At 35.2% G+C, this 14,804-nt stretch overlaps 2 protein-coding genes across 2 annotated transcripts; one reads left to right on the top strand and one right to left on the bottom strand.

Annotated features, from left to right (window-relative positions):
• Positions 1-6,108: 6,108 nt before the first annotated feature.
• Positions 6,109-7,118, top strand: LOC147924184 (uncharacterized). Its single transcript, XM_087496658.1, has 3 exons — positions 6,109-6,311; positions 6,489-6,777; positions 6,954-7,118. The coding sequence occupies exons 1-3, from the start codon at positions 6,109-6,111 to the stop codon at positions 7,116-7,118; spliced, it is 657 nt and encodes a 218-aa protein (XP_087352784.1).
• Positions 7,119-11,662: 4,544 nt separating this feature from the next.
• On the bottom strand, positions 11,663-12,265 carry LOC147924183 (uncharacterized). The gene has a single exon (XM_087496657.1). It carries the CDS (start codon positions 12,263-12,265, stop codon positions 11,663-11,665), a length of 603 nt encoding a protein of 200 aa, XP_087352783.1.
• Between the last annotated feature and the right edge of the window lie 2,539 nt (positions 12,266-14,804).

The raw sequence follows: 14,804 nt of genomic DNA, 5'->3' as shown, positions 1-14,804 counted from the left end.
CTGTGGATGTGTTGATTTTCTGTATATGTGAACATGTATTCACTTGTTTCCTTTAGGTATCTCAAAACATCTGTTTATAGATAGCAATATTAGAAGAACACGTTAATTTGCTAATTCTCTCAAGAACTTTATCAATATAAACTTTATGAGATAATTTTAATTCCAAGTGATCTATCATGGATAATTTTATTCCCATCACATAGGAAATCTCATTGATAACTTTGGTATAAAAGTTCTTGAATGACTAGCTCTTAGTCTCAATAATGGACTTAAGATCACTTTAGACAATAAGATGTCATGCAATACCATATATATGAACTTACTCCCACTGATCTTGAGGTACATATTTGGTAAAATAAAATGTTTTCTTTGAAACCGACTTCTTTAATGGTTTTATCAAACTTTAGATACCATTGACTCAAGATAAGTTCATAAGTTGAATTCTTTAGTTTGCAGACCATGCATTCACAAGTTTCGGTTATGAAACTTTCAGGTTGACTTTAATTGCCTTTCTCTGATAAGTCTCCATTAAAAAACCAATTTTAACATCCATCTGTTGTAACTCATGTCATATTGAGCTACTAATGCCATGAAAATTCTAAGAGAATCTTTCCTTGACACAGGGAAAAATTCTCATTATAATTGATACCTTCTTTATGATTAAAACCTTTTGCTATAAGTCTAACTTTATATCGTTCAATTTTGCTATTACAGTCAGTTTTGGTCTTAAAGATCCACTTACTACCGACTGGTTTGTGTCCTTCCCCCAATTGAACGACATCAAAGACTTCATTTTCAGCCAAAGTTTATTTTATCCTTCATGGCATCAATCCATTTATTAAAATTAACATCTTTAATGGTTTGTGAATAAGAAACCAGGTCTTTAATTAATGTTCAATTCTCCAGATTCTACTTTATAAAGCACATACTCATCGGAAATAGCAAATATCCTCGTAAAGATAGATCTTCTTAATGCTTGTTCCTCTTGTGCTTTATTATCATTATTAGCGATGTTTTCTTCATGGAGTAGATGATTTCCAGTAATATTCAGAAATAAGGGCAAAGAAATATTAACCTGATCATAATTTTCTAAATGAACACATCTTGAACTTTATCACTCCCACTAATCTCGCCATTCTTATAGAATCTAGCATTATCGGTTTCCACTATTCTTATAATATGGGTTGGACAATAAAATATATATCCTTTAGACTTCTCAAGATAACCAATAAAGTGACCACTGATCATTCTGAAATCCGATTTCTTTTCATGTGGATTATAAATTCTTGCTTAAGACTAGATTTCCAGCCTTTTATAGTTCAAAATGAGTATTTTGAACTGCATTGCTAGAAACTATGTTCAAGACATAGACTGCAGTACATAATGCGTCCATCCACAAGGATATAAATAAGTAACCCTGACTCATCATGGATATAACCATTCCCATATAAGTACAATTATGCCTTTCAGCTACACCGTTCTGCCATGGAGAACCAGACGTTGTGTACAGAGTAACAATTCCTAAATTTTAGAGAATTTTGGCAAAAGTTACAGAATGTTGTTCTGTTTCATTATATCTACCAAAAATTCACCTCTATCTAACATTATGATTTTCACTATTCTATCTAATTGCCTCTCTACATCAGTAATGAATACTTGTACAGCATCCACATATTGAGACTTTTCCATGCAATAGATAGAGATAACAATAACGTGAATCATCATCAATAAAGGTAATGAAATATTTTTTACCTCCAAAAGAAGGAACATCAAAAGGTCCACAAATATATTTATGTATGATTTGAATAAGCTGTGTACTTCTTGTGACTTCTTTCTTAGTGTGTTTAGTTTGCTTACCCTTAATGCAATCTATATACTCTTTATAGTTGGTAAAATCAAGATTCAAAATGACTCCATCTTTTACCAATCTTTTAAATTATTTGCTGGATATATGTTCCAACCTTTTATGCCACAAGAAATATGAATCTTTAGAACATGTTTTGCTTTTAATTTCATTATTGTCATCATGTAGGATGAGATGTGTTTCATAATCATAACGTTGATCAGTCAAACATAAAGACCATCAACTAATTTTCCATAACCAACTCAAATAGAGTTCTGAAATATATGAAACAGCTATCTCAATAAGCCAATCAAGTTTACTTACTGAAACTGAATAATAGAAATTTATGAAATATCTGAAATAAATTCAGATAAAATCCAGTATTCATAATGAGACAAAATTGCCAATATTTCAACTAGCATATTGTCTCTGTTTCCATTATAAGTAGTTTCACTTAAGTTGATTGTCTTAGTCATAAGAAATTTCTGCATAGCACTTGAGACATGTATAATTGCACCGATTATCAATCCACTAAAATTTAAGAAGAAGCATAAGCAACATTAGGTTTGAAAATCCTTACGAAATCTATATGATTAGCTTTCTTTTCAAACAATCTTTTCTTTAAAGGCATTCTTTATGAAAGTGTATAACTTTCTGCAAGGTTCTGCATAAGTATCTTTCTTTGCCAGAATCTTCTTATTAATTGGATCATGGTCAATAGTTTTTGGGTGGTACTCTTTCATGACTTAATGTCTTTCCCAACTTAAGGTACAGCTCCATCAGTATAATGGTAACTTTAATACCTTCATAATCAAGCATGACCTCTTCTAGTACCAATTGTTAACCAATTCATTTAACATCTAAGTTTCATTAATGATGTTGAAATAAATATGGAATGGTCTATAATGAAGAGGTGGTATATTTAGGATAATTTGGACAAATTTAATCATCCACACTAATTCCTAAATTATCCAACTTATCTAAAGGTTAGTCATTGCAATGCAAATATCATGCATATAAATTTATACCATTATATTTCATAATTATGAGATTTGCCATAAGTTTTCCCAACAAGGGATTGTTTGCAGTCTCAAATTGTTCTTCTATAACTTTTAGTTTATCCATAGTTTAAACAACTATTGAAATAAACATTTAATATTGCTAAAAGTTATCATAATTATTAACATTACACTTAAGTTGTTTTTATTTCTTTTATGGAGAAACTTTTCATCCTCAATACTAGATTTCGTTATAAAATTTAGTTTCTCGTAATGAGTTACTAAATCCATATCAATATTCTTAAAATGAACTCAACTTTTCCATTACATTATGGGAAATTGGTTCATAAAGGATTGAAAGATCCAGAAAAATTGCTCTAATTTTAGAGATACAACAAGTTTTATTAGGTTTTAAAACATAATCAACACAAAATTTAAATATTGAATAAACATGAAAAGAAATTATGATGTTTCTGTGGGATAACAATATAATCTCAATAAAATCATGATATTCACAAAACGTTATTGAGTAATGTATTAGATTAATTAGATAAGTTATCTGTGGATATCCTTAATCTACACAAATACAAAACCTCATTATTCATTGATTATATCTAAAGTTTATAATCTACCTGTGGGTAACTAATTATCAAAGATATATCAACAAAATAGTTTCTATGTGTAAATCATTATAAGGTAAGGTCACTGTGGTGATATCCAAACCTTAATTATACACTTTTATAGAAACCAGATTTCTGCACGGATTATGTTCAAATCGTTTTTGCACAAATTTATTATGCACATAATAATTTTGCACGAATTATGCACAAAATAATTATGTACGAATTATCATAGAATGATACTGCACGATTTATGCACAGAAGAATTCTATTTGAACTTTCATATGCAAAAACAATTCACATACATACGAATTTTGCACGCCCTAATCATGCACATATATATGTTTGTGATATATCTTAATTCAAATACAAATTTCATTATGGACTATCTTCTCTGGTAACATCTTAATTTAGAGATGTCCAGTTTGTGTATAAACATTTATCTGTAAAAAAATTAATTTACAGAGACTCGAATTATGCACAAAATTTTATCTGCAAAATTTTCATTCGCGTATATCCGAATTATGCACAAACTTTTATCTGCGAAAAATTTCATTCGCATATACCCGAATTATGCACAAACTCTAATCTGAGAAAAATTTAATTCACAGACCCGAGTTATGTACGCCCGGATTTTGCATGGACTTTCGAGAAACCTGAATTATGCACGAATTTTCAAACATAGATTTATACATTCATATCTATAAGTTTATCATACTAAAATCCGAATTATGCACGAAAATTTTCAGATCTATAATTCTATCATACTTAATGAATTAACCATATGCTAATAACCATGCTCCGATACCACATGTAAGTGTAATTTACATGAACCCTAAGATCTTTTAAGCAACATGATTAATCACATGATAGAATTATAAAGAAGGGTTAGCGGAGTACCTCCTCCATTCGTTGTAGTAGAGATTCTTTGATAAACAGCTTCCTGATGTCCTGATCTTCTAGTTAGGTGATTAGGTTTCTCTCCCCTTGCCTATGAACTTATTCTCTTATGTGTTGTCTTTCTGAGATTTATTTGGGATGCCTTTATGATGGACTAAAGGCATATATTTATAGGCGGAGAGAGGACCTAATTCCTCTTTAGGGTTTCTTTAAGATTTAATCTCAACCGTCCATCAAAGTAGAGATTGATTAGGAAAAACTCCTTTGTTACCAATTTAATTGGTTACCAAATATATTAAGAATAACATTATTCCATAGAAAACGGATGACTATAAGACCACATAATAGGAAAAGGAAATATTCCTAACATCTATGAGACTCTATATATATGTTGTAACCTCATTCGAATATCAATAATAAGAACAAGAGATTTCCTTAACTTTCTAGTTTTACAACACGTTATCAGCACGATAGACTCAAAACCCTAAAACCCTAAAAGCAGCCGCCGCTTTTCTCTCCTCTTTCCCAAAAACCCTAAACCGCCTTCTTGTTCTTACTTCCATCCGAGTCTAAGACCTTTCTGTCCGAAGATCCTCTTGTTCACAAGCATACCTTAGCTATCGATCAAGTTTTAACTTGATCGAGGTTCGTGGTTCGCGGAGTCGGGAGTGAGTTCGAGGAGTTCGAGTGCGAAGCAAGGAGCTGTTCGCGGAAGCTGTTCGTGATCGAGGAAGAGAGGAATTACCGAGGTCTTTAGCTCCCGGTCCATACCAGTCAGAATCCTTGAGGTGTTAAGGTAAATAAATCCGAAACCTCCTTAAAACCCTATGGATCGAATTTTAAACATAAAGCTATTGAATCCTAAAAGAAAAACAAGTAAACAACCAACATAGATTAAGATCTCTAAATCCTAAAACTTAAAATCTGATGATGTTTAGGTTGTTAGATTTCTTGAGAATTAAAACCAATTGTATAAGATTAAAATTTGGTTGATTGCTTGTTATGATGCATAAGAACCTAGAAATATTTTGTTGATTAAACTGTTCTAGGAAATTAAAATTTGACCATTCATGCATCATAAGGAATCGAGTAGGGTGTTAGAAAACAAATTGAACCATAGATTGTTCTTGTTAAAACTCGGCTGCATAAACCCTAAAATCTCGATCATATAGCTTGAATCCGAAAAACTTAAAAGATTTTGTTGATAAGAATTTTAAGAAACTAAGACATAAAATTTTCGGATCAAACATAGAAAATATTCTTAGGATTGAAAACTTCCGATTAAGATCAAGAAAATTTTGTTAAATTTCTATAAACATTAAAATATTAAAATCGGAATTCCCTAAGATTGAAACTTGATTAGGATAAGTTCCTAATTAAAATATAGTAATTATCCTAAGACTAAAATATTTCCTAAAACATAAATTTAGTAAATCTTAAACTAAAAGTAAACTTAAGAAAAAAGTAAATACTATCAAGGATTTTTGCATGCATTTGTTTTGTTGCATGCATAAGGAATTAAACCAACGAAAATATACATAAGGCATGGCATGTTCGGTCTCAAATACCGCATGGCCCAAGGCATGGTTCGGTCTCAAATACCGCATGGCCCAAGGCATGGTTCGGTCTCAAATACCGCATGGCCCAAGGCATGGTTCGGTCTCAAATACCGCATGACCTGAATATTTGTTGCATGGTTCGATCTTAAATATCGCATGCTAACCATCGGTTGTCTATCTTTATGCAGATGGCAAACCTCAAGAGCCTTGAATACCCAATCCTGCAAGCTTCTGGAAAGAACTACTTGCAATGGGCAAATGACACCGAGATTCATCTTGAGTCAAACGGTTTGGAAGAGTGCCTTAATGAGACATTGGAGTGCACTAACAAGAAAAAGAGTAAGTGCCTCCAGCATATACATCATCACATAGCTGAGTCTCTCAAGAGCCAGTACCTCTTCATAAAAGACCCTCTTGACCTTTGGACACAGCTTAAACGCCGTTATGGGCACCAAAAGACGGTGCTCCTTCCAAAGGCAGAGTATGATTGGAAACACCTAAGGATCCAGGATTACAATTTCGTGGAAGAGTATAACTCTGAGCTTTTTAGGATTGTCTCACTCCTTAGGCTGTGTGGAAAAGAGGTGACTGAGAAGGAGCTGATAGAAAAGACATTGTCTACCTTCAGCCCTAATAACCAAGTACTTCAGCAGCAATATAGGCATCAAAAGCTTGCCGATTATGGGGCACTCATTGAGTGTTTACTGCTAGCTGAGCAGAATGATGAATTGCTGATGATAAACAGTGCTATGAGACCTCCTGGTACAGCCCCATTACAAGAGGCAAACAAGGTTGATTTGGGAAAGAAAGCTGTAGTAGTAGCTAAAGAGCCTAAGGAACCTCTAGAGGCCAACTACGTCCACAGAGAAAGACACTATGGCCAAGGCCGTGGTGGCAGAGGACGAGGAGGCCGAGGAGGTCAAGCTGGCCGAGGAGGCCGCAGACGTGGTGGTAGAGGCCGTGGGTCTTTTAAACCACACACCAAGGCCAAATCGAGCTGCCACCGATGTGGTATGACAAACCACTGTTTAAGAACTGCAGAACTCCCAAACATCTCATTGAGGCATACCAAGAAATTCAAAAGAAGAAGAATCCAGAAGCTAATCTTGTGCACCTCGATGATGAAGGAGACTTTGATCATGAGAAGGATGACTTGCTAGACTTTGAGACTTCCGATTACCTTAAAGATTTAGATTGAATTTCGTTTTTATTTTGGTTTAATTTCTATGCTTTTATGATTTAATTTCTATGTAATGGATAATTGCTTTGATTTAAATTCAATGGATTTTGTTTTATAAAATTTGTCTTGTTAAAATACAAAATTATTGTCCTCTTTATAGAAATGGCCGAGGACTTGAGTGAACTAGTGGTGGACAGTGGTTCCAGCCACACTATACTAAGAGACAAAAGATATTTCATAAACCTTATAATGAAAAATGCTAATGTTAGTACAATTGCTGGTATAGTAAATTTGATAGAAGGCTATGGCCAGGCTCACATTTTGTTACCTAAGGGTACACATATTGAGATAAGTGATGCCTTATACTCACCCAGCTCTAAGAGAAACTTATTGAGTTTTAAAGATATAAGACTAAATGGTTATCATGTTGAAACCAAGGGTGAAGGATCTAAAGAGTTCCTATACATTACAGAAAATGTAAAAGGACAAAAGAAGGTCCTAGAGACTATACCTGCACTAGACACTGGTTTATACCATGCTAAGATCAATATGATAGAAGCTAACTTAGCAAAGCACAAAATGTTCAATGAACAATTCACTCTATGGCATGACCGGCTTGGCCACCCGGGTTCGAACATGATGCGTAAATTGATTGTGAGTTCGAAAGGGCACAACCTCAAAGAAAGAAAAAATTTCCCTAAAAATGCAACTTGTGTAGCATGTGCACAAGGGAAACTTATTGTAAGACCCTCACCAGTAAAAGTCACAAAAGAGACTTCAAATTTTCTGGAAAGGATACAAGGTGACATATGTGGACCAATACACCCACCAAGTGGGACATTTAGATATTTCATAGTGATGATAGATGCATCAACCAGATGGTCTCATGTATGCTTGTTATCCACGAGAAACTTAGCATTTGCTAAGCTCTTAGCTCAAATCATTCGATTAAGAGCACATTTTCTAAACTTTTCCACTTAAGACTATACGTCTAGATAACGCTGATGAGTTTACATCCCAAGCGTTTAATGATTACTGTATGTCCATGGGGGTGAGTGTGGAACATCCTGTGGCACATGTCCATACACAAAACGGATTAGCTGAATCCTTCATTAAACGCATACACATGATAGCTCGACCATTGTTAATGCGATCGAAGCTTCCCGTGTCAGCTTGGGGACACGCGGTCTTACATGCTGCAGAGCTCATACGCATCAGGCCATCTAGTGAACACAAATATTCATCATCCCAACTATTATCGGGTCAAGAGCCAGACTTGTCCCATCTCAAAACATTTGGTTGTGCCGTATACATACTTATTGCTCCACCACAGAGAACTAAGATGGGACCTCAAAGGAGGATGGGAATATATGTTGGATATGAGTCTCCCACCATTATAAGTTATCTTGAGCCACTCACAGGAGATTTATTTAAGGCCAGATACACGGACTGTCAGTTCATTGAGTCCGAGTTCCCTACAATAGGTGGTGAGACTAGCAAGCTGGTCAAGGAATGAACATGGAATCAAACATCCTTAAATTGGCAAGATCCTCGAACTCTAGCATGTGATGCAGAGGTTCAGAAGATAATTCATTTACAACAGCTAGCTAATCAATTGCCAGATTCCTTCGCTGACCCAAAGAGAGTAACAAAATCATACATACCAGCTTGCAATGTACCAGTACGTATTGATGTTCACAAGGAACCCAATAATCAAGTTGCTACAGAGTCTAAGCCACGTTTGAAACGAGGTAGACCACTAGGTTCCAAAGATAAGAATCCTCGGAAAAGTAAAAGAGGTGCAAATCAGACCGAGGCTATGGGGATTACAGAACAACCAGACGTTGTCATAGAAACTCCTAAGGTATCGAGTGAGTCTCAGGACGCTGAGACTCAAGAACCTGAAGGAATTGACAACAATGAGATCTCAATAAACTATATTATGTCTGGTATACATTGGAACCGAAAAGATGTCGACATTGATGATATATTTGCATACAAGGTAGCACTTGAGATAAATGAGGATCTAGAACCCACATCTATATTAGAGTGCACTCAAAGTAAAGATTGGCTTAAATGGAAAGAAGCCATTGATGTGGAGTTAAACTCTTTAAAGAAGAGAAGTGTGTTTGGTCCGATCTTAAGGACAACAACTGAAATTAAACCAGTTGGACACAAGTGGGTCTTTGTAAGAAAGAGAAATGAGAAGAATGAAATTGTGAGATACAAAGCACGGCTTGTAGCACAAGGATTCTCTCAAAGACCAGGAATAGATTATGAGGAGACATACTCCCCTGTGATGGATGCAACGACTTTTAGGTATCTAATAAGTCTGGTTGTAAGAGAAAAACTGGATTTGCGGTTAATGGATGTTGTAACTGCATATTTGTATGGTCCACTGGATAATAAGATTTATATGAGATTACCAGAGGGTATAGAACACAAGAAGAGTGGTTCTCGAGACCAATATTGCATAAGGCTAGACAAATCGCTTTATGGACTGAAACAGAGTGGTCGAATGTGGTATAACAGGCTGAGCGAATATTTGACTAAGGAAGGCTATAAGAATGACCCAATCAGTCCATGTATATTCATAAAGAAGTTTGCGAACAAAGGATTTGTGATAATAGCAGTCTATGTGGATGATTTAAACATCCTTGGAACCTCTGGGGAAATCGCCCAAACTGTAGAATATCTCAAGAGAGAATTTGAGATGAAAGACCTAGGCAAGACAAGATTCTGTTTGGGATTACAGCTTGAGTACATAAACAATGGGATCCTTGTGCATCAAAAGGCATATACAGAAAAAGTACTCAAGAGATTTAATATGGAGCAAGCTCACTCATTGACTAACCCAATGGTTGTGAGAAGTACACAAGTGGATAAAGATCCATTTGCTCCTAAGAAGGACAATGAAGAAGTTCTTGGTCCTGAAGTGCCTTACCTCAGTGCTATAGGAGCGTTAATGTTCTTGGCTAGTCACACTAGGCCAGACATAAGCTTTGCCGTGAACCTCCTAGCAAGATACAGTTCTTGTCCGACCAAAAGGCACTAGAATGGTATTAAGCATGTTCTGCGTTACCTACAGGGAACGACAGACTTTGGTCTTTACTATACTAACTATAACAAAGATGGTTTAGTTGGTTTTGCTGATGCAGGTTATCTATCCGATCCACACAATGGTAAGTCACAAACAGGTTATGTGTTTACACACTGCGGTACAACGATCTCTTGGCGTTCCATGAAGCAGACTTTGGTAGCCACATCCTCAAATCACGCGGAGATCCTAGCCATACATGAAGCCGGCCATGAGTGTGTTTGGTTGCGGTCTATGACTCAGCATATATGGACGGATAGCGGCTTAGAAGACAAGAAGGAAGCAACAGTCATCTATGAAGACAACACAGCCTGCATCGCACAGCTCAAAGATGGTTACATCAAGGGAGATCGGACGAAGCACATACTGCCAAAGTTCTTCCACACACATGAACTACAAAAGGCCGGAGAAGTTCAAGTGGTGCAAGTTCAATCATGCGACAACTCAGCCGATCTCTTCACCAAATCTCTACCGACTACAACATTCAGGAAGCTCACGCACCAGATTGGAATGCGGAGGCTCAAGGACTTAGAGTGATGCTTGGAACAGGGGGAGCAATGTGTGCTGTACTCTTTTTCCTTCACCAAGGTTTTGTCCCAATGGGTTTTCCTGGTAAGGTTTTAATGAGGCAGCATCCCCTTAGCACATTGCAGCAATCCCATCCTCGCATAAGGCACGGTCATCTCGTCCAAGGGGGAGTGTTGTAAAACACTTGATGGACTCTATCTGACCGGCCCTCTGTTAGTCTATAGTTTACGGTCCATTGTACTTAGGCCCATCGGCCATGTGTTAAGGCCCATTTGGCCATGTCTCTTACTTAGTCGGTTTTGTATTTAGTCTCTATGAGACTCTATATATATGTTGTAACCTCATTCGAATATCAATAATAAGAACAAGAGATTTCCCTAACTCTCTAGTTTTACAACACATCAAAATATCTCTTCTTCTTTTGAACCTTTGAAAGACACATTGTAGACGTTTTTGGTCCTAGTCATAAATTATCTCGTTACTTATCAAGAGGGTTCTATGGTCCTAGACATACAGACTAAATAGGTTGGCTACAAATTAGTGTTCGAAAAACTAATAAAACGATACAATAATAATACATTTTGCCGATTTTTAGTTAGATCACTATTTTTTATTATAGTTACGTTTGAACATTTAGTTATAATTTTCTGTATAAAATAAAAGTAGTTAACTTCAAAAGATCATTTTGTAATCCATCTAAAACCATGTTTTCATTTTTTTGAATCCATCTAAAATCATATTTTCTGGCGAAAGCACTAGCTTCTGTCTGAATCTCTAATGCCTTGGTGCCATTCAAAATCACATCTTCCTCTTGTCTCACGAGGTTATACACCTCCTCCAAGGATGGAACCGGGTTGCGAGACAGAAGACTCGAGCGCACCGTATGGAACAGAGTATCATCAAGTCCAAAAAGAAATTGTTGAACCTTGTCTTCCTCTCAATCACGTTCCTGGAGTGTTGTAAGGTCACTGTCACATTTGCCACATTTGCAGACCCGCAAGGGACGAGAAATCGCCATGTTATCCCAGATCTTTGTCAACTTACCATAGTAAGTCTCAATAGACAAACCCCGTTGTTTGCAGCCTGCAATTTCGACCTTGATCTGCTGTAGTCGTGGTCCATTCATCACTGAGAAACGTTTCTGCAAGTGATCCCAAAGATCCTTTGCCACATCACGATGGGAGATGTTGGACTTAAGCGCAGGATCAATGGTCATCTTGATCCAAGACACATGGAGTGCTTGGATAGTCCACCAGTCTTCAAGATCAGCAGATCCTTCTGCAGGCCTAGGAATTGCTCCCGTAAGAAAACCAAATTTTTTGCGAGAACAGAGTGCCGTCTTCATTCCGCAAGCCCACTCGTCGTAGTTGTCTCCCTTCAACAATGGATGAGAGATCACAGCCCCTGGATTATCAGCAGAGGTCAAATCGTAAGGTGAGATCGTCCGCCTCACTTCAGTCGTGTTCACGGCATGATTACCGTTCGGGTTCGCAGCAAGATTGCTGTTCGGGTTCGTCGGAGAATTAACACCGTCCACCATCGTCGTTCAAAGAAAACAAAAAAATGTTTTTGTTTACAGAAAAGGTTCAGGCTCTGATACCATGAACAAATAGAGAAACCGAAAGTTTTCTGTATATCATTGATGTTCGATCTTTACACATATATAAACACAAAATGACAATCTGTACAAATCATATCTCTGCATATTAAGGAAACTAAATCACTCAGCTGATCTCGAGAGAATCACGTCCAACTTGATGACCAAGTCTTCTTAACCATGAGTAAACCAGAGAATAACCGGATCCATCTCCAACATTTTCAATTTCAATCCAAAATAGAGTAATTTTAAAATAAAATTTATCTTTTTTCCAATCCATTTCCATTGTTACTCCGAAACTAATATTTTGAATATCATTTTAATTTTCACTTAGTTATTAGTATTTATTTATACCCTTGACTTTTAGACTAACAATTCATTCAATCAAATTATGAGTTACTGTTTTAACATAGTTATGATGTTACATAAACTAAGTAGAAGTACTAACTTGTTAGAAATACCCTTTTTGAGATATCGCTTTTCAAAAATACGTTTTTTGAACATTTTTATTTTTACCCTCTTTTACACAATTACAACATGTTAAATTAATTTTTAAGTTTTTTTTTATGTTTGGGGTCTCTATTATACATTTTGGGTATAGTTTTGAGGAGTTAGGATTTAGTATTTGAAATTTAGGACATAGAATTTAGTTGTTTTATACATAGAAAATGGGTATTTTTGAAAATTGACAACATGAAAAAGTATTTTTTAAAAGTGACATAAGAAAAGAAGTATTTTTTAAAAACTCCCACTTAAGTATCTATATATAATAGCAAACCCACTTTTTTGTGTCAACTTTTAATCCAACGGATGAGATTGATTCCAGTTTTAATCCAACGGTTTAAAATTATTAATCGTGTCTTTTCGTCGCACCCCCCATCTTTCAAAAATCACACCTCTTAGTCTTTGCATCTCTTTGTTGTACCTCCTGGTTTCAAAAATCACATCCATACATTTTTACACCTTTTAAATCACACATCTTAGTCTTTGCATCTCTTTGTTTTACCTCCTGGTTTCAAAAATCACATCCATTCATTTTTACACCTTTTAAATCACACCTCTTAGTCTTTGCATCTCTTTGTTGTACCTCCTGGTTTCAAAAATCACATCTATTAATTTTTACACCTTTTAATTTCACACCTCTATGTGTTACACCTCTTTGTTGTACCTCCATGTTTCACATCTATTAATTTTTACACCTTTACATTTCACACCTCTATGTCTTACACCTCTTTGTTTATTATATATAAACTTTTTTTGACTACATAAACAAGTTTTGAAAAATTGTTTTATGAGTATTAAAGAATTGTATTATTGAAGTGTTTTTTAACTTTCAAGCATCAATCTCTAATTCAAGGTAGTTTAATTTTTTTCTACGAATGACCTGTAGTGTTTCTCTGTTAAATTATTATTACTGTTAGTCGACACTATTAAGTTCATACATTAATCTTAGTTTTGTTAACTTTAGTCTCTTCAAAATTTTTAGCCTTTCCGGTTTTCATGTTTTTGTATGGCTAATGTTATTAAGTACGTGTGCCATATTTTTTGCATGGCTAATGTTTCTGATTCTCAATGTGCAAGTTTTTTTACTTTCTGGAAAAACCTATTTATTTTTTCTAACAAACATGGTATAAATGTTAATTTTTTTTTTGTAGGATGTCCATTAGATGTTCATGATCCAGGTTAGTTTATATTTTTTGTAAATACAGTTTTTAAAAAATTTAGTTGAATTATAATTTCTTATACTTTCTGGGTTTTGAAACATTTTGATAATATATAGAAATATTACAAATGAACATGGAAATAGAGAGTGCCGAAGAAAAAGCCAGACATACTTATGACAACACAAAATCAAATTCTAGAAAGCGTAAACAAGACCAAATTACAAGTCAAGTTAGAAAGAAAAGATCTACTAAAGGTAACTTATTTAGTCTTTGATGACTTTCTAATTTGTATATACAACTTTTAAACAGTCACTTTTAGAGTGATCTGGAATCTGCCAAAAAAAAAGAAAAAACAAGAAATATATAAAACTAGTGTTTAACTCAAAGAAGAGAACATCAAAAGGTGAGATATTATTATCACTTGTTTCACCACATCGACTTCGTTTTCGCTGTCGTTTATTGAAGAACATGATGGTACCGATTCATAGACATAAGTGGGAATTCAATTCCTAATATATGGTTGATATACGGAAATAAACTACTCACCACTACAGAGCTAAAGTTCTCCATAAGAGCTCTCCACTTTGTCTCTCTCCCTCTCTTAATTTTTTTTTTCCAATAATCTTGTTTCTTCGTCGTACCCCCATCTTTTAAAAATCGCACCTATTAAACCATTTGTTAATGATCTCAAAAGTTGTAATGTTTCGGTCTAACAATTGCGTTTCTTCGTTGCACCCCCAGCTTTCCATGTTGGCACCCGTTAATTTTCACACCTTTTTGTTTTACACCTCTTTGTTTATATAAAGTTGCAATGTTTT

The sequence above is a fragment of the Camelina sativa genome, chromosome 17 (genome assembly GCF_030686135.1).
Source record: "Camelina sativa cultivar CO46 ecotype springtype chromosome 17, ASM3068613v1".
Lineage (NCBI taxonomy): Eukaryota > Viridiplantae > Streptophyta > Magnoliopsida > Brassicales > Brassicaceae > Camelina > Camelina sativa.
Note: the sequence above shows the minus strand (reverse complement) of the source record. Positions and strands in the feature narration are given on the sequence as shown.